The 26107-nt window shown below is 50.6% G+C and overlaps 2 protein-coding genes across 2 annotated transcripts; one reads left to right on the top strand and one right to left on the bottom strand.

Annotated features, from left to right (window-relative positions):
• Positions 1-509: 509 nt before the first annotated feature.
• Positions 510-8651, bottom strand: LOC148596246 (microsomal triglyceride transfer protein-like). Its single transcript, XM_088524658.1, has 18 exons — positions 8585-8651; positions 7825-8006; positions 7552-7695; positions 7073-7180; positions 6860-6976; positions 6122-6261; positions 5770-5923; positions 5519-5676; positions 5135-5300; positions 4929-5036; positions 4591-4803; positions 4272-4486; positions 3618-3715; positions 2685-2806; positions 2348-2575; positions 1894-2018; positions 1439-1609; positions 510-657 (listed from the first exon to the last, which is right to left on the bottom strand). The coding sequence occupies exons 1-18, from the start codon at positions 8649-8651 to the stop codon at positions 510-512; spliced, it is 2664 nt and encodes an 887-aa protein (XP_088380784.1).
• A 1591-nt stretch (positions 8652-10242) lies between these two features.
• SGPL1 (sphingosine-1-phosphate lyase 1) lies at positions 10243-24452 on the top strand. The gene is made up of 14 exons (XM_088524902.1): positions 10243-10296; positions 14777-14942; positions 15639-15706; positions 16623-16770; positions 17589-17668; positions 18613-18741; positions 21187-21275; positions 21753-21858; positions 22247-22345; positions 22592-22741; positions 22900-23138; positions 23263-23409; positions 23690-23810; positions 23896-24452. The coding sequence occupies exons 1-14, from the start codon at positions 10243-10245 to the stop codon at positions 24034-24036; spliced, it is 1737 nt and encodes a 578-aa protein (XP_088381028.1). The 3' UTR covers positions 24037-24452.
• Positions 24453-26107: the final 1655 nt, after the last annotated feature.

Genomic DNA, 26107 nt, shown 5'->3' on the forward strand with positions numbered 1-26107 from the left:
GTCACCATTTGGGCAATATTCAATGTCCCTCGTTTTCCTAAAAAAGCATGTTTTCTAGTACAAAAAAAAAAAAAAGGAGGGGCTATGAGAACGGGCTGAAGAAACGCAGCTCTTCCTTCGGAGCCCAGCTTTTGTGGAGGAGAGCAGGGTGACTCGAGAGGGGAATTCCAAACAGCAGAGCGATGGTTGCCCGAGTCCAGCTGCGATTTTCCTGAGCTGTCACCCCAAGCCCCCAAATCCACGCGGAGCTGCCCTATCTCTCCTGGGAACAGGGCCTTCCGCGTGGAGGCTCGGGGCGACCTTCTCTGCAGCGCCCGTCTCCTTTGAAAGAGCAGGGGAGCTGCTGCTCAGGCGATAAGAGAGGCCGGAGGCTTCTCCTCTACTATGTAAACTTGGCATCACAGAGAGAAGAGGAGGCTCCGGGCGGGAGCCACCCCACCACACATGACTTCTACGTGTGTAGGTACAAGAAGGGGGGCACGTGGCGGGAGGGGAGCGCCCTGGTTCTCCTAATCTTCGCTTGCCGCCAGCAGCAGGTTGCACATCTTGGAGTTGGCCCTGTGCAAGGCGAACTCCCGCCCGGCCAGGGCGCCCTGCCGGCCTTTCCGCACGGTGCTGCTCTGGCTCCCAGTGGATTTGGACACGGTGAAGATCTCTCTGTGGGAGCAGAGCGGGTTGGTCAGAAGGTTGACCCATCCATCTCCCGTACCAACATACCCCCACCTGGGACTTTGTATTTCCAGAAGACTTAATGTTTGGGCGTGGTCTTTCCACCCATGTCGCCATGAATTTGTGGAGCCCTTCCCTAGTCTCCCTTCTGGTTTTGGCCCACCCCGCGCAACAGGGCTTGAGTCCCATGGGGTTTCCACACTGTCCTTTGGGTGGGGAGGAAAGCAAAAGGGAGGTTTTTTTTGGGTGTCATCGTGCTCCTCATAGCCATAGGCTGAAATGGAGGAGTTTTTATTTGGGAAGAATATACGAGAAGGATTGGTACCTGTCAGTCCATGGTACCCGTGCTCTCTATTTGAGCTTTGTGCCTCGGACACCTAAAGCCTGACCAAGACTGATATATTTTATCGGCCCCTCTGAAAGACATATCCGGACGAGTGTAAGAAAGCAGAGCTCTTAATCTTACATATTAACAGAGAGATAAATAAAGCATAAAAACTGCACAAAGCAGTTTATTGTCTTAATACCATAGAAAACTACCTAGAGGTTTTCTGGGGAGAGGATATAGATGCCCTTTAGCTCAGCTCTTTCCCTGGGGCTCTCTGAGGCTCCCGTTGGCCTTCTCCTCACGCCCCCTGTTAGGAGGACCAACCTGTGCTTGCTTGGATTAAATTCTCACGGATGCTGAGCCACTGAGCAGAGAGGCGACGTCCCCGCTCCTTGGGCCTGGGCTGCTGGCTATGTCCTTCACCGCAGCTTCAGGACTCACCTGTATGGGACCTGGTCCTCTCTGAGCTGCAGACACATGAGCACAGGGCTCTCAGAAAACCGCAGGGCTGTGTCAAAGTGGATCGAGGTCTCCACCTCGGTCTGGCTTCTCACGGTAGTTTGGAAGAAAGGGGCATCTAGTTCTGCCTGGAAATCGATGGCTAGGCTGGCCCTGCAAGAGCAAAGAGCACAGGTCTGGTCATCAGGCCTGGTGCTGCGCCTGAGCACACTGCAAGCACCCCAATTTTAAGTCTACCTCTGGAAAGAAAGTGTTGTCAGTGCCCATGAGCCCCCTACCCACATCTCCACTCTTCCCGGGCAGAGGCAGGGCTGGACACACCGCGAGAAGGGCACAGAGACAGTTGCCAGGCAGTCTAAGCATGGGCAGCCCTCGCGCTGGGCCGTAAGACCCTTCTGGGTTGCCTGCATTCCCAGAGCCATCTCCCATCCGCTGACCTTGTGTTGATGCTGGTGTTCAGGTCCTGCTCCCATATGCTCACGTCCATGTTGGCTGAGATGTCAAGCCCAAGCCCACCCTGGAGTTTGACCACTACTTGTAGACCAGACTGGAGTGGAATGACCTGTGGGATGGAAAAGGCAGTACTTGCTCTGAGACCGGGCATGGAACTTTTGGTCAAGACGCTGATGTGGGCAATGATGTGAGACTACAGGGACAGTCTAGCCTAACTCCCCTGGCTGGATTTGCATGGTAGGAACTAGAGCTATGGGTGTCCCACAGCAGAGGACAGCCATGTAGGACAGCCATTACCAACCCTAGAAGGCCTTCAGTAGTGCCATTTCACTTTTTGATTTGGGTCCCCAATGAATAATATGACTCATCAGGTACAGGCACTCACTATACTTTGACATCTGTGGCCCAGTCTGTGGGGGCAGAGGCTCCATCCATTACCTGGTAATGGTCCATCAGCAGCAGATTCCCTCTGACCACACTCGTGGGTTCTCCGCTGCTTAGCAGGACCTTGGCCATCAAGTCTGCATATCCCTTGAAGAACACAACTGGCCGCAAGTGAACATTGAAGAAAGCGGCAGACATCCCAGCCATGAGCTCTGGCTCCTCTTCGCCTTCCGAGGTGTTTTCTCCCAGCATAGACTCCATCCCTTGGGCTTCAAGAGTGACCTAAGGTGCAGAGATAGAGCCGTGTAAAGCTAGTGAGGGGGTTTGATGCCTTGTGATGCTACTTGAAATATCACAGTTGCGTTGGTGGGTCGCTCTATAGGTTGCCCACCTCAGCCACGTGAAGCCAAAGGCCACGGCTGAACAGCGAGAAGTTGGAGATGCTCTTTCTCAGGAATCCACCCTCCACAAACAGAAGTTCCAGCCCGAAAGTGGAAAGCAGATCCTGGGTGACTGAAAGACAGAGAGGTGCCTATGAGCAGCCGGAGCAGCAAGATGGTAGCAGCAGGTGACTCACTGATTTGGGGCAATGAGTCATGGGATAAAAACAGATCACAAGGGGTCCAATAACAGCTGGAGGGGATCAGCGCTGAGGAGCCTATAAAAGAGCCCACTAAGGAGTTGCAGTCCCTGCTGAGGAGCAGGCAACTTGGATGACAAGAAGGTCCATTTTCCCATGCCTGGTGCAATGGTGCTGGTGCTCAGCTGTGCAGGTGGGTCCTTATAAAAAGCCCATCTGATTATTATTATTTTGCTTCCACACTCCCCTAACTAGAGCGTTGTAAGTGCAAGGCTAGAAGGAGATGGCTTGAAGAGGGCTAGAAGTGATTGCTGGCAGGTGGGGGTTTAAGCAGATATCTAGCAGGCATTAATTTCTGTGTCTCTGAAGTTTGATGGCTTTCTTTATCCCAGCCCAAGGATTCTCTGCTTTGAAATGCTTATTAAAAATACCTAAGGAACTGCCTTATCAGGCAGAGCCCAGAGACTCCCTCCCACGCTCTGCCACCTTCAGATGAAATTCCTCTCTCAAATGAGCAGGGGAAAATAGGTAGAAGTGGGTAGTTGAGAAGAAGCCAGAGGAAGCTGTGTATGTATGAGGAGAGGATGTGATTATATGGGGGTAACACCTGCTTTTGGGCTCTGCAAGATGCTTGGAGGAGATGCTTGGAAATCTCAGGCTAGTTTGGGGGGAGTTTCTGCAGATTGGAGCCACCCATTGGGCCTTTTGAGGTGGTGGGGGGAGAAGTGTGGTCTGTGGTGTTACCTGCCAGGGGTCCTGTGAAGGCAGAGGACATGCTGACTTTGGAGAAGTAGTTGTAGTTGTTTATCCGGGGGTCTCTCATGACATCCTTCACTATCTTTCTGGAAAGAAGAAGGAAAAGGTGCGTGAGAACTGGAAAGGAAGGAAGGGGAATTTGCAGTTATGGTTCAATAGAAGCCACATTCATCTCTGGGAAAATGTTAGTGGGCCTTAAAGCACAGGAAAGAATGAAATAAGAATTTTAAAACTGCAGGAAAAAAAAGTGCAACCTCCCAACCCTTTCTGGAGCAAGTGCTGTGTAGAGGAGTGCCCGTTTCTGTTTTACAAGGCAATGATCCCCAAAAGAGTGCTCAGGGTTTATCAGAGTTGGCCACTCAAATGTTTGTGTGCAACTTTTGCCTAGCTTGGAAATTTTTGTGCTTTTTGGGTTGTTTTGTGCCCATAGAAAGATTAAGCCTGTTACAAGCTGTGCACGGAGCTGCAAGCTGGAGCTTTGGCCTCCAAGGACTCTGCTGTTGGGCTTCTGCTGAACTCAGCAAGCGGCTTGGGTGCAGAGTTCAAAAGCCACAGCTGGGGTGCAGAGAAGGAATAAAAACATGGTAGACTGATGGTAGAGGGGTAAAAAAAAAACCCTCTAACTTTCCCTTCTTGACCCACCTTGCTGGGTGGTGCTCTGTGTGCAAGCTGTTCTGGACCTTTATCTGCAGGAGCGTGGCCATTTCGGCCTCCAGCTCCTTGGTGGCCAGTAGGATGTTGATGACATCCATGAGCAAAGGCTCATTGTCCAAGAGGATGTCAGCAGCAGCCAGGCGGCACGTCTTCTCGTAGCTCTTCCTTGTCTCATGGAAAATCCTCCTCATAGCTCTCTTCACCTGCTGTGAGAACACAAAACTGATGGAAATACTGACCAGCAATGTGCCAAGAGCGGTGGCCAAGCCTTGTGGGCTCTGCTTGGCACCCCCAAGTGCCTTCGTACCTCGCTGGAGATGTGCTGTGCAGGGAAGCTCCGCAGAGCAGCCACCGCTGCAGCTGCCACCGCTGCAGGGCCGTCCTCGGCATGATGCAGGAGCATGGGGATGGCCTCGGGCAGCGCGGCGTTCCTCAGCGCCACCAGGTACACGAGCACCTCCGGCTCCTCCTCGGTGCTTCCCAGGCCCCGCAGGAGGGTCTCCACTCCGCGTGACACCTCCTGCATGGGTTTTACAAGAGGGTCGAGGAGGATGAGGAAGTGGGGGATGCATTTTGTGTGACTGTGGAGGAAGGGGAAGGGTGGCCAGGCTGGAAAACCCAATGGGCATCCACTGGGGAACCCACCTGTGATCCGCACAGCTCCTGCTGACACAGTTTGCCAACAAGGGAACCTATGACAACAATCCCTGTCTCCCAGATCTCTGGTGCCAGCTGCTTCCCTTGGAGCTTGTCCTGGGGGGAGGATTTTTTCACAGCAGGTAGTCTGCCAAATGCATTTATGCCCATTTCTGGTGTCCGGCTTGGACCCTAAAGGAAAGTCCTCTACTTACTAACACCAAGGTGAGAAGCTCTTTGGAAGGCCGGGGGGAGAAAGCTGCTGCGTAGAGGAACGTCTCCAGCAGGGACTTGGGGGCCTTGTCAAAATCCAGGTAGTCGGAGAGAGCTGCCAAGGATGCTGTGGAGTGCGCGGCCACTGCTGCCTCCACAAAGAAGGGGCTGGAGTGAGAGGAGAGGGCTGTCAGAGCGGTCCGAGGTGCCCGGTGGGATCAGCCACCTTGCCTCAGCCCTGAGCACTAAGGAAAGCCAGGAGGGGGTCTGCACTGTGGAGGAAAAGCTGGGAAAGCTCCTGCACTAGGCATGGGTTATGGAGCAGCATGTCCAGAAGTGACCCCAGGGTCCCACCACAGGTGTGGAGAGTCCCAAGGGGGGCTTACACCATCTCTTCTCGAGCTTTGCTCAGCAGCTGCAGGATATCCCTTTTCTTGGCTGTGCGAAGCATCTGGATGAATCTCTGGAAGCGCCATGTCGTTGCCACCTTGGCTGTGTCCATCTTCATTTGCCGGTGGTCAGAAACCTTCAGGTACGTCCGGAGCTGCAAAGACAAGGTTTGCTTTACTACCATTGTCAAGTGCCATTTCTCCCCATTTCCCCAGATCCAGAAACATCCTGAAACAGTGGCACTGACAGAAGGGCAGTGGGTGCAGACCCTCCGGTAATGCAGGCTGGCTGTGCCCAGGGGCTGGTGTTTTCCCTTGGTGCTGGCCAGCACATCTTCCAGGCTTTGTCCTGGTACCTCTGCAGGGCCAAGTGTGGAAGAAGACACTAGCTCAAGTTGTTGCCTGTCGAGGGAGAAGCAGTGGGAAACATGGTTTAGACCCTCCTTGGCTTAGAGACTGGTTGGTTTTATGCAGGTTTGGAGAAGGGAGATGCAGAAGATGTGAGATTTTTGTGGAGGCTGAAGCAAAAGGAAAGCATCATCTTCAACAGCTGGATGGTCATCCTGTGCTGTCCAACATGGACACAGGGTCTTCCCTCACCTTGAGTTGATCTTGACACCAGTGGTGGATCTCAGGCTCAGGGACACCATGTGGCTCTCCTCTACTAGCACTGACTGGATGAGGTTGTCCCTCACCAAGCAGAGGCTCTTGCTCATGGGTTGCCACTGGACTCCAAAAATCTTAAGAAAAGGAAGACCAAAGGAAGAAAAAGTCAGTCTTTCTCACATTCTGTCTCCTCCTTAACTGTAGGAAGCAAAGCAGGTAAGGAGCCCGTCTCCTTGCAGGCCTGGGAGATGGTAGCCCCTGGTGAGGACCACAGTGTGCGGATACTCTGGCTGACATGATAGGAAGGCTGGTGACACCGTGTGGACGGTCTCTCTTATTACACTTATATTTGCCAACACTGGCTCTACAGCATCCCCAACAAGTGTCCTGTGTGGAAGGAGGCAGCACTGGCACAGAACACCTGCCTTGTCCCAATAAACATCTACAAGGGCCTTCTCTGAACGGAAGAGAAAGCTAAGCAAAAATAATCACCGGTGAACTTCTGTCAATACAGACTGGCTTCTTGGCTGTGCTGTGCAGTGTCCTTGGGGAGGCTGTCTGCTTTATTTTCCTCCCAAAAGAAGTGATGCATGTGCCAGACTTCACCCCTTGCCTCTGCTTCATCTCTTGGGGCTAGGGGCTCAAAGACCATCTGTAGTGCGGTTTGAGGAAGACTTAACTAATCCACCAGTGGAGCCTTCCCACCACCATCACTGAGAGCAAAGGACTTGCCTTGTTTGCGGTGGCAAATCCAAACTTTGGCTTTGTGCAGCTGAGGAGATCTTTTGTCTTTGTGGCTGAATTGTTGGAAATGGCATATGTGACTTGACAGCTGCCAGAAACGTCCTCCTGGAAGTTGGATGTAAGAAATCATGGTGAGCAGATGCCACTGCAACTTGAGAGCCTGAAGAAAGTGATCTAATCTATGCCCAGCTCCATGCCTACCTCCACTGCTGTGCCAGGATGGGGCTGGACCTGGAGCAGACTGACAAGGCCTCGCTTCAGGTTTGAGACCAGGGGACTCTCTGCTTCATTTCCATACAAGGCTTTGACCTGGAAGGATGAAATGGGTGTCTGGCCATGTGGCAGCAGGTTCTCCCCTGAAAGGTGTTTTCTCACAACCTAAGCAATAGGAGATACTCTACAGCCCTGAATAGCCAGGCTTGACTTTGTGGATTTATGCCTGCAAACATTCTATCTCTCTTTAAGCCTAGCTTTCATTTTTTTCTTTCTCCCCAAAACTTAGGAGAGAGGAAGGTGGAAAAGTAACTCCTGTCTGGAGATTAAGGCCTAGGCACTGCTAGAAAATGATGCGAGTCTGGATCGAGGCCCCAGATTGGGGCATCTGGGGTACAGCCTGTTCTTATTCCTGCCCCTTGGTCAGTTTGCAGTGACATGGTGGCTGCAGGCTGCTTCCAGCTCACCTTCCCACTGTTCCAGGAGATGAAAACTGGCTGCTGGAGCTCTGCTTGGATCTCCCGGCTCAGCATAATCTCCACGAATGGGTCTCCAGCACCATCCTGGCTCCTCTTGTGCTCTGGTGCATGGTGGGCTTTTAGATCTTGGATCTATAATGGTGGAAGAGAGCAGAAGGCAATGCTAATGCAATGAATTCACCATTCCCTACTTTAAAAAAAAAAAAAAAAAAAAAGTTGCTTCTCATAGCAGACTAACAACCCTTGGGCCACCCTGTGTACCTGCACCTGGAGCAGCTCTTCCCCTGCTTGATGCCTCCAGAGCCGGTGCACCTGAACCAATGCTTCAGCCTTCATCCAGCTTCCCTGTGGGGACGGCTTGGACACATAATCCAGCTGCACATCCAGGGAATAGCGGTACTGATACAGGATCCCTGGATGGAATGAAAGCGGCTGCAAGCTGCCTATGGAGAGAAGTTCTGGTGCTTTTAGTTAAGAGAAAAACCTGTCCTGCTCTGTGTTGTACCTTTCCCCCCTCATCTTTCACCTCCCTTTGAAGAGCAGCTCTGGCAGAAGTGCTCATCCTTAAATTAAATTGCGGGCCTCGGGATATGTTTAAGTGAACTGGGGATATGTTGAAGCGAAGTTGGTGGGACAGCTTTAGACCAAAACCATTCTCGGCCTTTCTTCTACCGTCTAGACTTGTTTGCAGTCACTTGTCTCATTCATATGCAAACATGGTTTGGGGAGTTTGCCCTTTTCTAAAGCTATTCAAATGCTTCTCCTAATCTGATGCCTTTTTCTGGGTTTCTGCAAGGATTGAAAGCATAGCTACTTTAAAATCCCTCTGAGAAATTATTGCATCCTTCAGGAATAGGGGGGAAAAAATGCACATTTGAGGATTTTTGGAGAGGAAAATGCAATTACCCTGCAATTGCTATTCCTGTAGCTGTTGCAGCACTAACTCTTCCCTTAGCATCTAGCAGCAGCTTCCCTTGCGGAGGGTGCTGAGCATTGGGAACCCATGTGTGGAGTCTCTTACCTTGAGCCGTTCTGCCCCAGGCCAAGCAAAGCAGGCAAGCGTATCCCAAAAGTGCCTGCGGACTCATGGTGGGATTCGGGAGCTGGGAAGGAAGGGGGTGGGAGGGAGAAAGGACTGCGCAACAAAAGCAGCTGAGATCTGTGCCCAGCCTCCTCCCTGTCCCCACGCCCAAGGGAAAGCAAATAATTAATCCTTGCACCAGCCCCCAGCGGCCACGGAGGGTTTGGGAAATCCAAAGATTCCTGCCAAAGGCCGGTGGGGGTGGAAGTTGCACAAACTGAGCTGCTGGGAGTGCTTTTGGGTTCATGGCAATGCTGGGAGCAGGGTGCTTGGAAAGCTGCTCTGTCCCTTAGCAGAGCATCTCTTCCCACCCTGCTGTGGGAGTGGGAAAGGGGAGATCGGGAGCAGGGACTGCTTTCCCAAAGGAGAGAGTTGGAGGGGGAGAAGGGCAGAGCAGCAGCATCTCCTCTCTGGGGAGGGTTTCCAGGCTCCAGTTACTCAAGAGATTCAGCTGGAAGTGGGGGCTATGGTCCCCCCGGAACCAGCCTCCAACCTGGCCAAGTGCGGGAGGTACAAATGGGCTTTTTTTTTTTTTTTTAATAAAAAAAATCCTGAGGGAAAGGGTTCAGAGACTGGTGATGGGCTCTCCACATCCAAAAGCCTTGCATTTCATTTAATCAGCCCCCTAGAAGTGGAAGTTTGGGTCAAGTGGAGGAGACTGGGGTTGGTAAATGCTTTAGGATCAGGATTTGGGGGGTGGGAAATAGCTTTGGCTGTGTTATTTACTGCTCTTCATGCAAGGGGAGTTGTGACAAGCCAACCCAAAGACCATTGAGCAGCCTGCAGATCTGGTTCCCAACAGGATCTTTATTCAGAAAGCAGCTAGAGTTGCACTGCAGAGCGTTGCGTGGATGGCACCTGGCTGCCTTGGCTTCTCTTCCTGGAGTGGATGGAGCTGCTGGGCCTCCGTGGTGCTGGTGTGCTCTGAGAAAACATTTGGGGTGGATTCAAGTCCTGCTGAATGTCAAGGAATGTAACTCTTTGGCTTTTTGAAATGTTCAGGAGAGCAAAGGAAGGATTGCCTAAGGAAGGGAATTTATCTGTTGCCCCATTCCCACATCCAGCGATGGGCTGGATGCCCTGCTGCATGGTGTCACAGAGAAGATAAGGTGGCAGTGGGCAGGAGAAGTGATCACATAGCTGGGAAGTCACAAGGGATGGCATTTTTGGGTCCTCAGTGAGTGTCTAGACTAACCCAGCCCATTCTGGATCCACCACGGAGTGGAGCTGGTCAGCGTGGCCGGGTCACCCTGCCGGGTCAGCAGGGACCTTTGTCACCCAGTTGGGACATAGAGAGTGGACTTTGGCAGAGCTGCAGGCAGGGTGGAGAGAAAGCTCTTGGCTTGACATCAGGCACCTCCCATTTGGATGGGAGGGAAGGGGTTAAACCCTGGCAGGATGGAGCTGCTCATCCCTATCCTCAAGGCAAGGGGACAACACGGTGCTAACCTGCTGGCAGCCATGGGATGGCCTTGCTGGGGGGGTCCCCGATTGGCATCTGCCTGCCCGGCAGGGACATGGGAAGCTGCTCCATAAGCTGGTAGTGAGGCGGGAGCGGGCTCAGGGCCGGCCCTTCATCCTTCACTGTGCAGGTGGGCATGTCGGTCCGGCCTGCGGAAAAGGGGAAGGACAACCATCAGGGAAGAATCCACGTAAATCCTGGTGTTTTCCATTAGGTCCTGCCAGGGTCAGGAATCTTTAGGTGCTGGCACTGTGGGATGGCCCCCCTGTTTGGGCAGGATTTTTAAATGATAAAAATAAGAGTGGGTTTTTTTTTTTTTGCATGAGAATTATTCCTCTGGGAATGTCCTAATGCACCAAATGGGATCTGAGGGGTGGGAAATAGAGGTATGGCATGGATGTATGGTGAGCAATGGGTGCCTCCTCCTCTGGCCACTCTGGTGTTGGGGCTCCCAAGCATCCTCAGGGCCTCTGCTACATGAGCTCACTTGGTTCTGCAAGGGAAAGAAATGGGGAAGAAAAGCAAAAGAAAAGCCAGTTGCTCACCCTCTGTGCCAGCTGTTGCAAGCTCTTGGTTCCCAGAGCACCGACCAGGCTCGTGACACCCAGCGGCAGCAAGCGGCTCGCTTGGGATTTATAGGGAGCTGGTGTTGTCACCTCTGGGCCAAGTGATGCTTCCCACCAGGAGAAGCGGCCGGTGACTCCGTGCCGACGCCAGGAACACGCTGAACCACTGAAAAAGGAGCCTGCTGGGAAAATCCCCGGAAAAAGAGCTGTGTGCTGATGCCGCTGGTGCTTTAAACTTCTGGAAATCAGTGCCCATCTTCTGGTGAACTATGCAGCTTTTCAGGGACCAGTTATTTGCTTTTTTTCCCCCCTTCTGGGAGCCATGGGTGAAGGTCCCTGGGTTTTGCTCCAAAACCTGCTGGGAGAACAGATCAGACTCAAACAGTTTGGGGAGTTTTTCTGCTATATGGGAGCTTTTTGTTTAAGCACTCGAGAAACCACGTGCTACCATTCCAGAGACCTCCTGAGGAGGTGACGCTGGCTGGATATGATAGCTTGATCCATTAGGGGAAAAGAAAAAAGGCCAGAGAAGCCAGCGTTGGGATCATCTTTCCATTGCCCATAACCCCTGGGAGATGCGTGTGGGTTGTGAGGCATTTTGCCAACTCTTTGCATTTTATTTACATTTTTTACAATTAAGTAGGTGGTGGATAAGATTGACAAGTAAGATACGATTTGGGAGCTTGTCAGATGGAAACCTCTAAACTCTCTGGGTGATTGAAGAGGGGGAGGACATGAAGGATGTTTTCCAGCGTGGGATTAGTGTATGTGCAGAAAAATATGGGAACTGTGTGTGTACAGGGCAGCTGAGAGGGATTTTTATTATTATTTTAATGCAAACAGCTGCTCCTGGGAAGGAGCTAGAGGCTGTCTCGGTTGTGGTTTAGCTGTCTGGGAGCAGCGCTGCTCTTGAGGCTGGGCTGAACGTATCCTGCTGCCAGTGGAAAGCAACTTGCAACACATACAGATTAATCCCAGTTTTTAAAAATAGTCATTGGGCAAATGCACTCTGTTTCTGTTGCACTTGGGAATTAGTGCCCTATGGATTGTGCAGGTTTTGTTTACTCTCCAGGCTTCCTCTGCAGCTCCTGGGGATGTCACTCGATGCCGTAAAAACCCCATGCTGCTCGACTGGCCTGGCCAAAAGCAGCAGGATGTGGTAATCAGTGGAATTGCTCCAAGCTGGGTGGGATCCCGGCAATCCGGGTGGCGAAAGGGTGCTTTTTTTCCCCTTCATTCTTGACTGCTTTCAAGCTGGGCTCTTCGCATCAACCCTTCACCAAGCTAGTCCTGCTGGTCTGGAGAGAAATGGAAGACCCCGTTCAAAAGACGTCTATAAATTCTGCTCCAACCCACCTCACCCCGTTTGGGACCACCCTGCGCTCCCATGGAAGCGCCTGACCTTGGGCTCCACTCGAGGAGCTTCTCGCAACAGCCGCGTGTTGCCGACTGACCTCCGTTTCCTGCCGAAACGCGGGTTTTGGGGGCAGAAGCAGCTTTTTTCGCAGCGGGGCGGTCCGCGGGGCGGTGCGCGCTCCGTGGGGCGGTGCGCGGTCCGCGGGGCGGGCGCTGCGCGGGCGCAATCTCGGCGCAGGGCGGAGCGCGGCGCAGCCGGGAGCGGAACGGCAGCGATGGTGAGCGCCTTTCCCTCCCTTTTCCCCCCTTTTCCTCCTCTTTTTTCCCTCCTCTCCTCCTCTGCAGACGCTCTCCCTCAAGCGGCTCCGCTAGCCGGCGGCCGTCAGGAATAAAGTCCCCGGGATGTGTCCCCAATCCGTGCGGCTGACTCCTTGGCTTGCCGATCGCGTTAGTATCGGCACAAGTGAATATTGCATGGCCTAATCATAGCAGTTAGCCCTTCCTCTAATAACCGAGTCTGCCTTGGTGCTCTGGGAATTAAGGGAAAATCCTTTAGTGGAGGTATTTCTCCTGTATTTCTTTAATGTACTCCTAAACATGCTCCTTCTTGCTGCGACTTGTGAAGTTGGGTGTTTTTTTTGCTGCGGGAAGGTCCTTTTAGGGGAAAGAAAAAGCATTATCCCCTCTGCTGCAAGGGGAAGGGGAAGCTTTTTGGGGAGCTTTATCTTTGCAATGCCTTCACAGAGATGCAGGCCATGGAATTGTGTACTAAATGCGGCGTTGCAATTGGGATATTGTGTGGAATTGCATCCTAAATGCGGGGTTGCGTTTGGGGTCTTGCATGGAGTTACATCCTAAATACGGTGTCGTAATCGGGCCCAGTCATCACCTTTAGCCTGACTTGATGGATGTTGTAAAAATAGACTGCACTTAAATGCAACCACTAGATCCTCCAGGGCTTAGTGATTCAGAAAGCTGAGGTCCCCCTTATCTTACTGAATACTTTGGGGAAAAGTGCTATAAAAACACAGAATATTTAGCCCAGGAGCAGGCAGTGGAAGGGTCCGGGGCTGTGCTGATGCCTCCTATTACAGCATGCAAGACTTGCTGTGGGCACTACACAGATAAGTGGTTTTATTTTCTTTTCCCTCCCTCTCTGGGAAATGGAGTGATTCTGGGGGGAGGAATGTGCAATTTTATAGCAAGATGTGGAACTGGTTGGGGGCTTCTGTCTGCATCCATGAGTGTGATGAGCTCGTTGCCAGGTTTATTACTGGCCTCATGTGATTTAGGCCTAAGATATAATGTGTTGGTTTGAGGCCTACAGCTTACACTATCTTTTTTTTTATTTTTATTTTTTTCTTTTTGGGATGGGAGTGGGAAGGAATATTAAATGCACTGCTCTATTCTGGATACCGCAGCATTTTCTTGTCATCAGCTGAGAACAGGAAAGAAGAAACCAATGCATTAATGGCCCTGCTTACATCCTCTTAAGTGCAGTTTTGGAACTGGATGATGGCCAGGCTCTAGCTCCCGTAAGCTGAAGTCATTGCTGCTGGTTTCTGCACATTAAACATTCCCTCCTTGGTTTTCCCCCTCTTAAGAAAACTGAGCAAATGCAATGAAACTCAATAAGTGCTTTGGGTTAGCCGGAGCTGGCAGGTCTCGCTCCAGATCCAAAACTTAAATCAACCTCGTGGCCACTGGGTTGTGGGACTGGGCATGGGCTCTGACATTTCCTAATTGCGGTGGTTTATGCGGGCAAAATAGCTGGCGTCTCTTTAAATTGCCCCATGCCAAGGAAACGGGTGCTAATTTGCTGCCTCAGAGCTGCGTGTTGCTGCTCCTGAGGAGCAGAAATGTTCTTGCCTAATTTTGGGGCATTTTCTTCATCCATGGTCTTTTATAACGGGTTGATATTTTTACCCTTATTTCTGCCGTTTTGGATGTTTTGGGCTTCCAGGTTTGGCAGGATGTTAAAAGGGGAGAAGGGTTGGGAAGAGCCTGAAGGAGCTTAAGAATGGAATAAAACTTGGGAGCATTTGTCTGTAACAAAGCAGGACCCCCAAATATTTATTCCATACAACTCCATGCAACATGTGCCTACCTGCACTCTTCTCAGCTCCAGAGGGAACCTTCTTCCAGGGTATTGACATTGCTGAAGACCTTTTCTTGAGGGAAATGGCCTTCATCCATATGTCCCCCCAGTTTCCCCTCACCCTGTTCTTCCTAAAGCCTTGAAGAGAACACGCTTTGATGCTCTTGATAGTCCTTGGCCCTGCCCTACACTAATCTCTGCTTTAGCCTCATGGTTACACCATGATTTTGCTGGGCTTTTTTAACCCCTTCTCTTCTAGTGGCCTTAGTCTCTGCAGCCCTCCCTTTACTTGGGATCTTACAATTAGGTCTTGAACTTGCAAAGCTACTTGCATCTTGTTCAAAAATCTAGTCAAGGGGTGCCTAGATGGACCTGTTTGGTGCCACCTGGTGAATGGGGACACCTCTCTTGCACTCCTTGCTCTTCTCTGTGAGTATTTAGTCTCTTGAGCTGTGCTGGAAATGGAGAGCTATCTCCTGCCCCTTGTGCTCAGGAATCAAGCCGAGTGGGTGGTCTGCATGCTGAAAATCACTTTTTTAATAGACAGTAGACATGTGGGAGGCAGTTTTCAAGAGTTTCCAATGCCCTGTCTGTGTCATTTGAGCGCAACTGTTTCCTCAGTATCATTCACCGCATTTTTCTTGGTCTAGGATGGCATTACCCCCTACAAGGAAATCCTCCAGATGTGCTGGGAGAGAGCAAAGAGCTTCGTGAATGCCTGGTGCGAGGGGCTGGAGCCCTGGCAGCTGATTGCGCTGACGGTCGCGTCCACTCTCGCCGCGCTCTGGTTGCACGGTTTCCTCTTCCAGGCCGAGAGTAAGTATCCGAAATGGGAGATTTTCATATGGTTTTATCATGGGGTGGGAAAGAGGGAGCAAGGAGACCAAAACAGGCCTTCTGTTGTCAGCTGGTTAGTATTAATGACACCTTTTCCAAATTAGGGTTAAGGCTTGTTTGGGCAACCGGCTTCTCAATTCCTCCCAAGGGTGTGGTGGGCTTGCCAGGAATGTTCCTCCATCTCTTCCCCTGCTTTTTGTCTCCCTTGAGCTCCTGGCTAAGCAATTTCCCTGCCATAAAGCTCTCTTCTGGCTCACAACCTGGAGAAAAAGACCCAGGAGCTGGGGTCTCCTGAACAAGTAGCTAGGTCAAAACATAGGGGTAGCTCCGGCTCTGTCATTCCTCCTCCCAAGGAGGAGACTGTTTCTGGTTTGGTGCTGGAAGGACACTTCATGCTTGGGATGTTTGAGATAATTGCATTTTTTTTCAGCCCCTGTCCCTGCTTGGGGTGATTTCTCTGGTGGGCTGAAATGCCCAGAGGACTTGCAAAAGTATTTTGGTGACAAAAAAAGAAAACAAACTCTGTCATCCTGTTTTCATTTCTGCTTTTAAAGTTACCCCAGGAGTTTTCTGGTGTTCAGCATATCTGACTCCTGTTGCAGAAATTTCCCACAGAAATGCTGAGCTCTGGGGTCTGCTTTGGTGCTACTTCAACTGATGACCTTTCTCTTCCAGGTTTAAAATCCCGAATGAAAAAAAAGTTCTTCAAGCTCTTGCGGAAAGCACCTTTTGTTGGGACAGTTGTAAGTGTTTTAACTGCTTTTCTTAATATTATCCTTGCCTCGGTCTGCATAGCTCTGTCTTGGAGAGCGATCCAAGAACATGTGTCTGGAGCATCTTCTGCTGCAACACGGTTTGATGAAAAGATAATTTTTTTCCTTCATCTTTGAATATTGTCGCTCAGAAAATGGGAACGCTGCTGCTTTGTAGCCCTTAATCAGCGAGTGCCGTCATGAGACTCTGATGTCTTGTTGGGTTTTAGGAAAATAACTCGATTCATTGGAGAGTGGGACGGGACTTGGGCTGTTCTGCTGAAACAATGTCTCTTTCTTGAGCGATGAAAGAGCGGGGCCTCTTGTGCAACCTGGAAGGACAATTTATTTTGATCTGATGACTGGCCGCGACGAGCCCGGAGCTCAGCTCTCTGGGAGCAACAGTTAGCATTATAGCCCAGTTAGCATTATAGACATATCAGGTGCTGGTGTAATCATTAAAGTGAGGCAGGCTTCAGGGTCTGGGAGATGATCTCTATGTGAAAGCTTAGACCTACAAATGTCAGCGTTTTTTCGCACCTATTTCCTGATCCTTAAGTTGCTAACATGCTTCTTGGTTTATTTTTCCTGGTAAATGATTGTATTACACCTGATGACTGTCCTTCTGCTTGATGTGTAGATAACTTTAAGTGCTGTCTTAGAGGAGGGCCAGGGCCAGGCAACTGTGCCTCCAGGAGGCCTTGACTTTGAGGCATTCCAATGTCCAAAAGTCCTCTGAGCTGATAATATCCTCCCAGCCGGGTTGTCTTGTGGCTCTGGAAGAAGACTGTCTGTGTAGGAAGGTGATTTGAGGAGAAATCCAGGCCTCCTGGCCTTGTAGGACCTGCACAGGGTATGTGAGAGGCAGCCAACCCCATTGCTGATAGGGCTTCCCTTTTGTTTGTAGATTCAAAAGAAGATTGATGAAGCCCTGGTTGATATCACCTCCAGCTTGTCCTTCCTCAGAGATGAGAAGGACTATATCAAAGCACTGCCGGAGCAAGGCATGAGCCAGGCTGAAGTGCTTGAGAAGATGAAAGAGTACAGCTCGAAAGGTAGGCCCACAAGCCGGTGCTGCCGCTTCCTGCACCACATGTGACACTTAAATGAGCTTCAGCCGCTCCTGCTCATGGTATCACCGTAACCACTTCTTTCTTGGTGTCCCTCACCTGCAATCAGATGCCTGGTTTCCTTTTGGAAGTGACCAAGGAGGGTATGCATGGATTTTAATACTACATTTGAGTATTAACATTGAAATTCCCTCCTTTCCCCAAGAGATTAAGGTGGATAATGAGAGAGCTGAGGAGAAGGGAAATGCTGGAGGAAATAGACTACATGCAAGTTTGTGAGTGTTTCTGAGCAATTACGTGGATGGCTGGCTTTTACCAAAAATGAGTTTGCTATAAAACTCCCAAATCTTTTCTAACAAAAAACTCCCAAACAGTATTTTAGGGAATTTCCAAGGACTGGCTCATTTCATTAACATCCTACTGGTTTGGCCTTCAAAAACTCCCTTTAAGGATGACAAAGCCATGATGTTCCCCTGGCTCGAGTCCACACAAGCAGTGTCCAAAACTTAAAGTGCTGCACTGATGCAAACACCCCCAACCCATATACCTCTTACTTCTGGTATGGAAAATGGTGTTTTGGGGGGTTTGTCTTCCATCTGTGTGGGTTTTTTTCCCCTCATAATTTCCTTCTTTCTTTTTTTATTGCCCCCTTCTCACTCCTGCTCCAAAGTTGATTCTGCTTTGCTTGATGGACCCGTTGCGATGCGATCCCGGCTGCGTGGGCAGCAGCTTGAAGGGGGATTAGGAGCTCTCTGGGAAGGGCTGCGGTTGCAAGCCACGTGCTTTTGTCGCTCCTCTTTCAGGTGACATCCGCTGGGAGGACGGCAAGGTCTCGGGGACCGTGTACAGCGGCGAGGAGAAGCTCACCCATCTGCTCGTGAGGGTAAGGAAGTCAAGCGGTCCAATGTGGGACCTGCAGATACCTTAAGGGTCCTCAGAGTGACCAAAAGCCTCTCAAAAGGGGGCATAAAATTGCTGTAGGTCACATTCAGCAGGACCCTCCGATAAATGTGACCTAGCAGCAGTTTGCTGTGACTGTATATCCAGTTATCTCATTGCAGCGATGCTCTGGAGCTTGGGATTTGGGCAGCTTTTTCCTTAGCAAAACTGAGTTTCTTTTGACTTGAGCAAAAATAAAAACAAAAGGAAGTTTGTGACGTGTTTTGGCATCACTATGTGGTGAAGTCTTTGTTAGGTCTGTTTACCTAGCTGGGAATTTTTCCCTTTGAGATAGGCAAGAACAATCTCAGCAGCCCCAAGGTCTGCTTTTAAACATGCTTACTTCAAAAACTTCCCTGCTGGAAAGGGAAAACTAACTTTCTTGATCCTATAAATCTTGGAAGTAAGATTTATAACAGTTGTAGCGAGTTTGCTTTGGTGGTTGCTGCTGTTTTTTATTCTCCTGCCTGTGGTCTTCCTTGAAAACTGGTTCTGCAAAGTAACTTACTGGGAGTTGCATACCAACCTGCTCTGTGTAAAACAACAATAGCGTGTGTATATATATCTGATATGACAATCTTTTTTTAACTAGCTAAGCCATTAAACCCGTCTGTACAACAAGCGATATTGCTTTGTTATATAATAATTGCAGAGCCTCGAATGCCCTACAAAAACAAATATATTGTATTTTCTCTAGCTGTAGCTTCCCAGCTACTATTTCCTTTTAGTAGGATAAGCAGTGCACATCTCCTCGGACTTGCTGTGGCCCAATCCAATTTTTTGGGGCTGCTTTTTTGGATGGCCATGGTGAATTCCCAAATCTGGACCTCTTTCCTGATAACCCAGAGGCTTCCCCAACAAGGCTAACTTCCTTTCTCTCTCTTGAAGGTGTACGAGGAGTTTGCCTGGAGTAACCCTCTCCATCCGGATATATTCCCAGGTTTGAGGAAGATGGAAGCGGAGGTCGTGAGGATTGCCTGTACGCTCTTCAACGGGGGCCCCAACTCCTGTGGTGCTGTGAGTAGCCCATATTCTAGTGTCCCATGGGTGCCTGCGCTCTTGCTTTATCTCTCTGATAAGGTTTATCAGGTTCTTCAGGCCAAGTCCTCTCCCTTCCCCTTTTTTGTGGCACATGGGACAGCGAGGCCGTTGTCTGCTGCTGTGGTCCTCAAGAGCTATTGCTGACATGCTGGTTGCTCAATAACTTGCTGAGAAGTACTTTCCTTTGCAAGAAGAGCTCAGAAGGGACTTTTTGGAGATTGGGTGTGAAGTGACTCTTCCCTAAATGTGTTAGGGAGGGAGAAAGCCGAGAAAGGCCTCAGACAATACAGGAGGACACTGTTGATCCAAGAGTTGGTAGGTGAGCTGGCCTTGAATGGGCTTATCCTGAGGGCCGGGAGCTCGGTTGTGTTAAGTAGGGAGGTGCCAGAAGGGCTGTTTAATGGGGCAATTTGGACCAAACTGCCACTGAATCAAAGACTCAACTCAGCTGGTGTCTGACTGGGAATATAGGATGTGACTCCATGGATGTGGCAGGAGGTGACACCCTGTGAGCACCCTCCAGTTTGGAGACCGAACGTGTTTGACTGCATCTGGAAAGTATTTCGACGTGTCTCTCACCCCTGTTGACTTGCCCTGCTGAGGGCAGGTTAAATCATTTGTGGGGAGGGCAGAGGCTGTTGAAGCTCATCTCAAGCTAACGTAGAGATGTGGGCTGCTGTGATGGTGGTTGCATGACGCCTGTCACCTGTGCAGGGACCTTTGCCCGCTGGAGCCTGTGAGACATGTACAGGTCTTGTTGTGCAAAGCGTGTGTTGTAAAAGCGTTATCTTTGGCTGAGATCTGAATCAAATTGCATAAGAAGAGAAAAGCTGCTCCACGAGACCATGGTGGTCACGGCCAGGATGGGAAGCTTGGCACGAGCTCTCTGGGCGCTTCCACTTTTCCTCTGCCCCTTCCTCCTTCCTGCCGTACGGAAGAGCTGAAAGACTGAGCAGAAGCTGAGCAAAAGGGGAAGTGGTCAGAGGGAGGGGTGAAAAGTTGGCGGGCCGGAAGCACCACATTAATTGTAGCCCTGTAATTATCATGTCCAAACAAGCCTCTCCACTGCACCTTCCTCTCACGCAGCCCTTCCTGGCTCGGGGGTGACCAGAGGAGCCTGTGCTTCATGGAGACACGTGGGAGGAAGCATGGGGTCTGCTGTTCATTCCACTTTCAGTGTTGCAAATTGAAACGAACTTTTTCCCCTGAATTTCATTGCAGCTGTGTCTGAGAAGTGATGGGTGTGGGTGTGTGTGTGTTGTCACCTCCTTGCCCCCTGGCTTTACTGTCCCTGGCACTTCCTGTCCAACTCAGTGTCCTATGATGGTCCCTGAAGGCAGATGTTGCTTGCTGGTGTTTCTGAAGAGTTTATCTGCAGCTGTGCTGGGTGGAAAAAAGCCATGTGCTTTGCTAACTGCAAGGTGTGTGCCATGGGCAGGGACACCAAGGTGGCCTTGCCAAGGAAATTGGAACTGGGACCGTACCTTGTATTGCTCTGTTACTCTGCACCCTCAGCATTATCAGGGTTGCAGGGAGCGAGCAATGGGATGGCGATGGATAAATGGGCTTTAGGAGCATTTCTTTTGCCCTGTGCTTGCTCTTCCTTTGTGAAAGCAGATAAACCAGGAGCAGATGACGGTGTTTGTCTGCCTTTCTGCCTGTGTTGCACCCAAGATACTTGGGGAAACTGTGTTCCTGCTGCCATCTACTTACCATCCCCAGCATTATTTTTCTCCTGCAACAGCTGTTGATTCCCAAAGCACAGAAAAAGCAGGACTGGTTTGGCTGTGGCGATAGTCGTTTGCACATGACTCCAGCCTGGCTTGTGATAGGGACAAACGCAGCGTGTGGTTTCCACCTAGTTGTTGTTCCTCATCTCTGTACTTGTGTTTGTCACTGTTGTGCCCTTTTTGCACTTGTGTGGGGCATCGCAGCGGGCGGAAGAGCAAACTTCAGCCTAGCAGCGAGCACGGGCCGCGCGCTTGCATCTTGCTGGCTCTGTGCCTCGTCCTGGCAGTGCTCCAGGGCTCGCTGTTCCCATACCGAGGTGCCTCGGCACTGAATCAGCCGCGTTACTTCCGTGTACGTGGCGCAGGCAGCCTGCGAGCCGGGTGAGCCACGGTCAGGTGCGCGCGCTAAGCGCGTGCTCCTGGTCACCAAGGGCCGTCCTCCCTGCCAGCCTGCCGCGCTGCCGGCTATTCCTCACTTTGGGATGATTTTTCCCTTTAATTTAATACACCCTTTCAAACTGAATGTTAGAAGTCTACCTTGGGCTGTTCGATGGCCTCTGCTGTCCTCACAAACCTGTGCAACTTCTCAGTGTCTCTGAGCAGCAGCGCTGTGGCAGCGTATTTTTTCTTCCCTTTTCTGTAACATCCGTGTAGGTGACTCCCTTTTTCCTTTCTTGCTCCTTCCCCGCAGGTGACATCTGGGGGCACAGAGAGCATCCTGATGGCCTGCAAGGCGTACCGAGACCTGGCATACGAGAAGGGTATCAAACGTCCAGAAATGTATGTGATGCTTCCACTTTGGAGGCTCTTGTGGCTTAGTTTGAGTAGAGGTGACGGCTGAGACCCCAGCTTTCCTTCATCTCATAGCTCCTTCGCATTTCTTCTGTGTTGGAAGGACTGAGCGCAGGAGGGGAGCACGGCTCTGCTGTGTAGATGTTTTAGCAATAGCTGCATGCTGCTTTAGGAGGACACTCGTGAAGCACTTTGGAGGCACTTTTGAAGTGCCAAAGGCTTTTAATTTATTCTGTTCAAAGGCTGAAAACTCTGGGACCAAAGCTGGGGCTGACTGGGGCTGTGATGGGAATTTGTGCTCATCATTACCCTACTGGTGTGGGATTTGCTCCCCCTGATGTGCATCTCTTAAGTGGTGCCTCAAATTTGCTTCTCTGGTTAATTGCTTCTGAGGGGACAACATGGGAGATGAAACACTGCTCAATTCCTGTGTCTTCTGCAGCTTGGACTCTGCTCCTTCCCTAGGTTGGTGCCGATGAGCGCCCATGCGGCGTTTGACAAGGCAGCGCACTACTTTGGGCTCAAGATTGTCCAAATCCCCTTGACCAAGAGCATGGAAGTAGATGTTCAGGTATGGCTTTTGGGGAGGAACAAGCGGCATACAGGAAATACTCAGACAGACGCCTGCTGTTAAGTTGGCAGGAGGCAAGAGGAAATAAACTACTTTTCCTGGAACTACGGAAAAGCTGTAAGAATAAGTGTCCATTGCTGCATATAAAGTCTTATGGTATGGATGTAAGTCATCCCTCTATCTCCCGTCTTCTGAGTGATCAGCATTTCCAAGTGGAGGAGTTAAATGATTTGGTCAATGTCTGCTGATGCTTGCAGCTCATGGCCTTGGTTTCTATGGGCACTTTAGTGTTGGCTTGTTTTTAAGAAGTTGCTTGTTTTTGATTATCTCTTTTTTTGATGGGACTTGGTAAGCAGAGCGTGAGCATCTTCTCTCTTCAAACCTTCAGGCGATGAGGAGAGCTATTTCGAAGAACACAGCCATGCTGGTCTGCTCTGCTCCCCAGTTCCCCCATGGCATTATGGACCCCATCGAAGAAGTGGCCAAGGTAGGACACCCCATGGCTTCTGGGAGCTATAACGGTAAAAGGGGTATATCCCAATGCAGTGAGAGGGTGGGGTGGCTTATTCTGTTGTAAAACTTGGGTCTCTCCATGCAAGATGGCATGGATGTGTCTTAAACTGTCATGAGCTGCTTCTGAAGCTGTACGTATGCATGAGCTAGAGCCTGGCTCTGTTGCTCATTTCTCTCCCTGGTTGCGTGTGACTCGCCTGAACCTCCTGCTTGCCCACAGCTGGCAGTGGAGTACAAGATCCCCTTCCATGTGGACGCCTGCCTGGGCGGCTTTCTCATCGCCTTCATGGAGAAGGCCGGGTTCCCTCTGAAGCACCGTTTTGACTTCCGCGTGAAAGGTGTCACCAGCATTTCCGCAGACACCCACAAGGTGAGGAGGGGAGAGGAACCTCTTGCAGTGCTTTTGTTTAGGGGGAGCGATTCCCAACTCCGTGACATGCTGCAGCATCAAGATTTTAGGGGATCTCGGGGACTGTTGCAGTCCACGTGTCTCCTGCTGCATTGTGATGCTCTGCCCTCCTCTTGCAGTACGGCTACGCTCCCAAGGGCTCCTCCGTGGTGCTGTACAGCAACAAGACATACAGGAGCTACCAGTACTTTGTGGCGCCCGACTGGCAGGGGGGCATCTACGCCTCCCCCACCATAGCGGGCTCGCGGGCGGGCGGCATCATTGCCGCGTGCTGGGCCACCCTGATGCACATTGGTGAATCTGGCTACGTGGAGGCAACCAAGAGGATCATCAGAACGGCTCGCTACCTTGAATCCGAGTATGTCTGTGGCTCAGCTTTTGATCACGCTCTTTGACCCCATTCTGGACCCCTGCTCCCATCCCTGTAACTCTGATCCTTTTTTTTTTTTTTTTTTTTTTTGCCTCTTTAATACTGTTTCAAGGTTGAGAAAAATTGACAGCATCTTCATTTTTGGGAAGCCTGAGGTGTCTGTCCTCTCCATCGGCTCAGACACCTTTGACATTTATCGATTATCCAATTTGTTGGCAGCAAAAGGCTGGAACCTGAACATCCTGCAGTTCCCACCAAGGTGAGTTTGTGGTCACGGTGGGAGCTGTTGCAGACCAGTGGAGTGATGTGTGTAGCCCAGATCTACAAGATGGTCCTCTTTGGACCATGTAGCTCTCCATTTTCAGTGATCTCTCCAGCCTGATGTAAAATGAGTGTTTGTCAAGGATACTCCTTGCATGGGTGGAAGTTGTGGACACTCTTGGACAGCCTTGGCTGGAGAGGAAGGGCAGGGAAATAAGGGCAAGCGTGGTGCGTGCCTGGCATGGCTAACCCCTCTGCCTTCTCTCTGGCCTGCCCAGCATCCACCTCTGCATTACGCAGCTGCACACGCGGCCGGGGGTTGCCGACCGCTTCTTGAAAGATGTCAAAGACAGCATCGAGGAGATCATGAAGGACGTCCACGCCAAGACCACGGGCATGGTAAGGGCGTGTTTGGGCCAAGAGGGTTGCATAGAGCGATGTGGGTTTCTTTCGTGGTGGTAACGCGCTCTTCCCCTCTCCGTAGGGAGCTATCTACGGCATGGCCCAGTCCATCCCAGACCGGAGCTTGGTAGCGGAGATTTCCCTGGCATTCCTGGATGGTCTCTACAGCACGGATGCTCCTTGCAGTGACAAGCACATGAACGGCTCTCCCAGCCACCGCTGACCATAGTGCCATGATTGGGGCCTTTCCAGCTGGCGCCCAGGCGGCTCCAATGTTTTTTCGGGGGGCCGAGATTGCAGTAGGTCTTAGTTCCCACAAGTGCAGGTCTGATGGCAGCTTGGAACCTTCCTTCCCCACCTGTGTCTGCTCGGAACTCTGTGTTGTTTTCATGCCCAACTTCAATTTTAGGGCTCCTCTTCTATCTGCCTGTTTGCATCAGGATTATGGATGGTGAGCTGAATGGTCATTCCACACCTCCAAATTCCTCAGTTCTTCTACATGTTACTTGGTTCCTTGCCGTTCTTCTCTTCAGACCTTGATTTTAGCTGATGTCTGGCCAAGGGGTAGATTCTAGTTCTGACACTGTGTCCCAAAGCGTTGATCTTCCCAGAAGATAGAAAATAAATTGTATGTTTTGTTTTCTGAGTATTCCTCCAAGCTACTGCATTGAATGGACTGTGCTAGGAGCCTTATATCTGTGTTATGCAGGGTTGATGAATTGGCAAAAGAAAGGTGATCAGGGAGTCTCTAAAAATCCCCCCAGGCGATCTCACATCTGTTGGAGGGAAGAGAACAAACAACAATGCAAAATCCTCTTCTGGAATCCCTTGAATAGCAGCAGGAAAAGGAAGCAAGCAGGTGGTGCAGGAGGAGGTACTCAGTGGTACTCCAAGCAGTAGGTACTTGGCATCTGCTTTGCTTTCCTGCCCCTCCTAGAACATGTGTGTTTGCCACCTGGATTGCTGCTCTCCAGGTCCGGAGGGATGTGCAAAAGAGCAATTCTGCTGTTCATAACGTGAAGGTTTTGCACTGTCTCAATGCTGTAGTGGAGTCAGTTGAGCCCTGGTGCACCTCATGGCTACGGACTTCATACACAAATGTATGGCACCAAAGTTGACTTTTTTCCTAACGTAATCTTTTGGTATGAAAAGGTGACTTTTGTAATAGAAAGTAGCAATTGCTGCCTGCTCTTTGCACTGATTCTTTTAAGGCACATTCTCAAGAGGGCATTCACCACTGTGCCTTGAGACTCCCTTGGCTTTCCATGGGACGCCGGGGGAGCTGGAGGGTTCAGACTGTGATGTTTGCAGTCCTTCCCTTACGGTACTAGGCTGAAAATAACCTCCAAGGCAAACTGGCCTCAGGTAAAGCATGCTTGCCCATAAGGTAGGATAGTAGGTGTATTGAGCCAAGCCCCTTCAGTATTGCAGAGATGCTGGAAGATGGATGGTAGGAAGCAAGTTTGAGAGTGAGCCTTGGGTGTCCACCCTTCCTATTTTTCTCCAATATTTTTGCTATGTGAGAGTTTTAACAGCACAACTTGTGAGGCCATTGTGGCCTTAAGGACCAACTGGAGTCCATCGAGTTGGGTAATAGCGGTGGCTTATTCCTCCAGGGCTTCCCTGTGCCTTTCTTCCCAGCTTCGGCAAGCCCTCAGCTGACCCTTATTGACTTGGCACAGCCGGAGCACACGCTTGCACAATACTTACTCTGTATGGGAGGGTTGCTTAACCAAGGGCAACCTTGGGGCCCCAAGCCTGCAGGGAGAAATATTTGCTTTTTAACAGGATTGTTCTTCAGTGCCATTGTATTTTTGGCTATCCCCTGTCATTCAACTGCTGGCACTATTTATGTCTTGGAGCCCTCCTGAAAGCAGATGCTCTCTCGCTGGTGCTACCAGCTTGGGTGGCCAGCACTAGCGCTGGAACGATTTATTCTGTTAACATCTTGCCAACACGACTTAGTGCTGTGCTTTGGAGAGGGATTCTGCTGGGTCTGGCTGCCGCAATCATTCTTTGAGCTGAGATTTGAAAAACGAGGGAAATGCTCTGTTTCTGCTTTAAAAGAAGGGCTGGGGAGGGAGGGATGGAGGGGGAACAGTTGGGATAGGGATGGGGGAGATACCCTACCCTTCCCTGCTTGTGTCCTCCAAGGAAGTAGATGGACCTAATGGATCAGTGCTCCATTTCATGTTTTTGGATGTGTTTGAAGATGTTATTTGTAAGTCAATGTGCTCCATTCTGGGCTTCGACTACTAGTAATATTTGTGGGTTGAATTGTTTTATGTGCATTT

The sequence above is a fragment of the Tinamus guttatus genome, unplaced genomic scaffold, assembly GCF_059628265.1.
Source record: "Tinamus guttatus ecotype Peru unplaced genomic scaffold, ASM5962826v1 Tinamus_guttatus_pri_ptg000023l, whole genome shotgun sequence".
NCBI classification, from domain to species: domain Eukaryota; kingdom Metazoa; phylum Chordata; class Aves; order Tinamiformes; family Tinamidae; genus Tinamus; species Tinamus guttatus.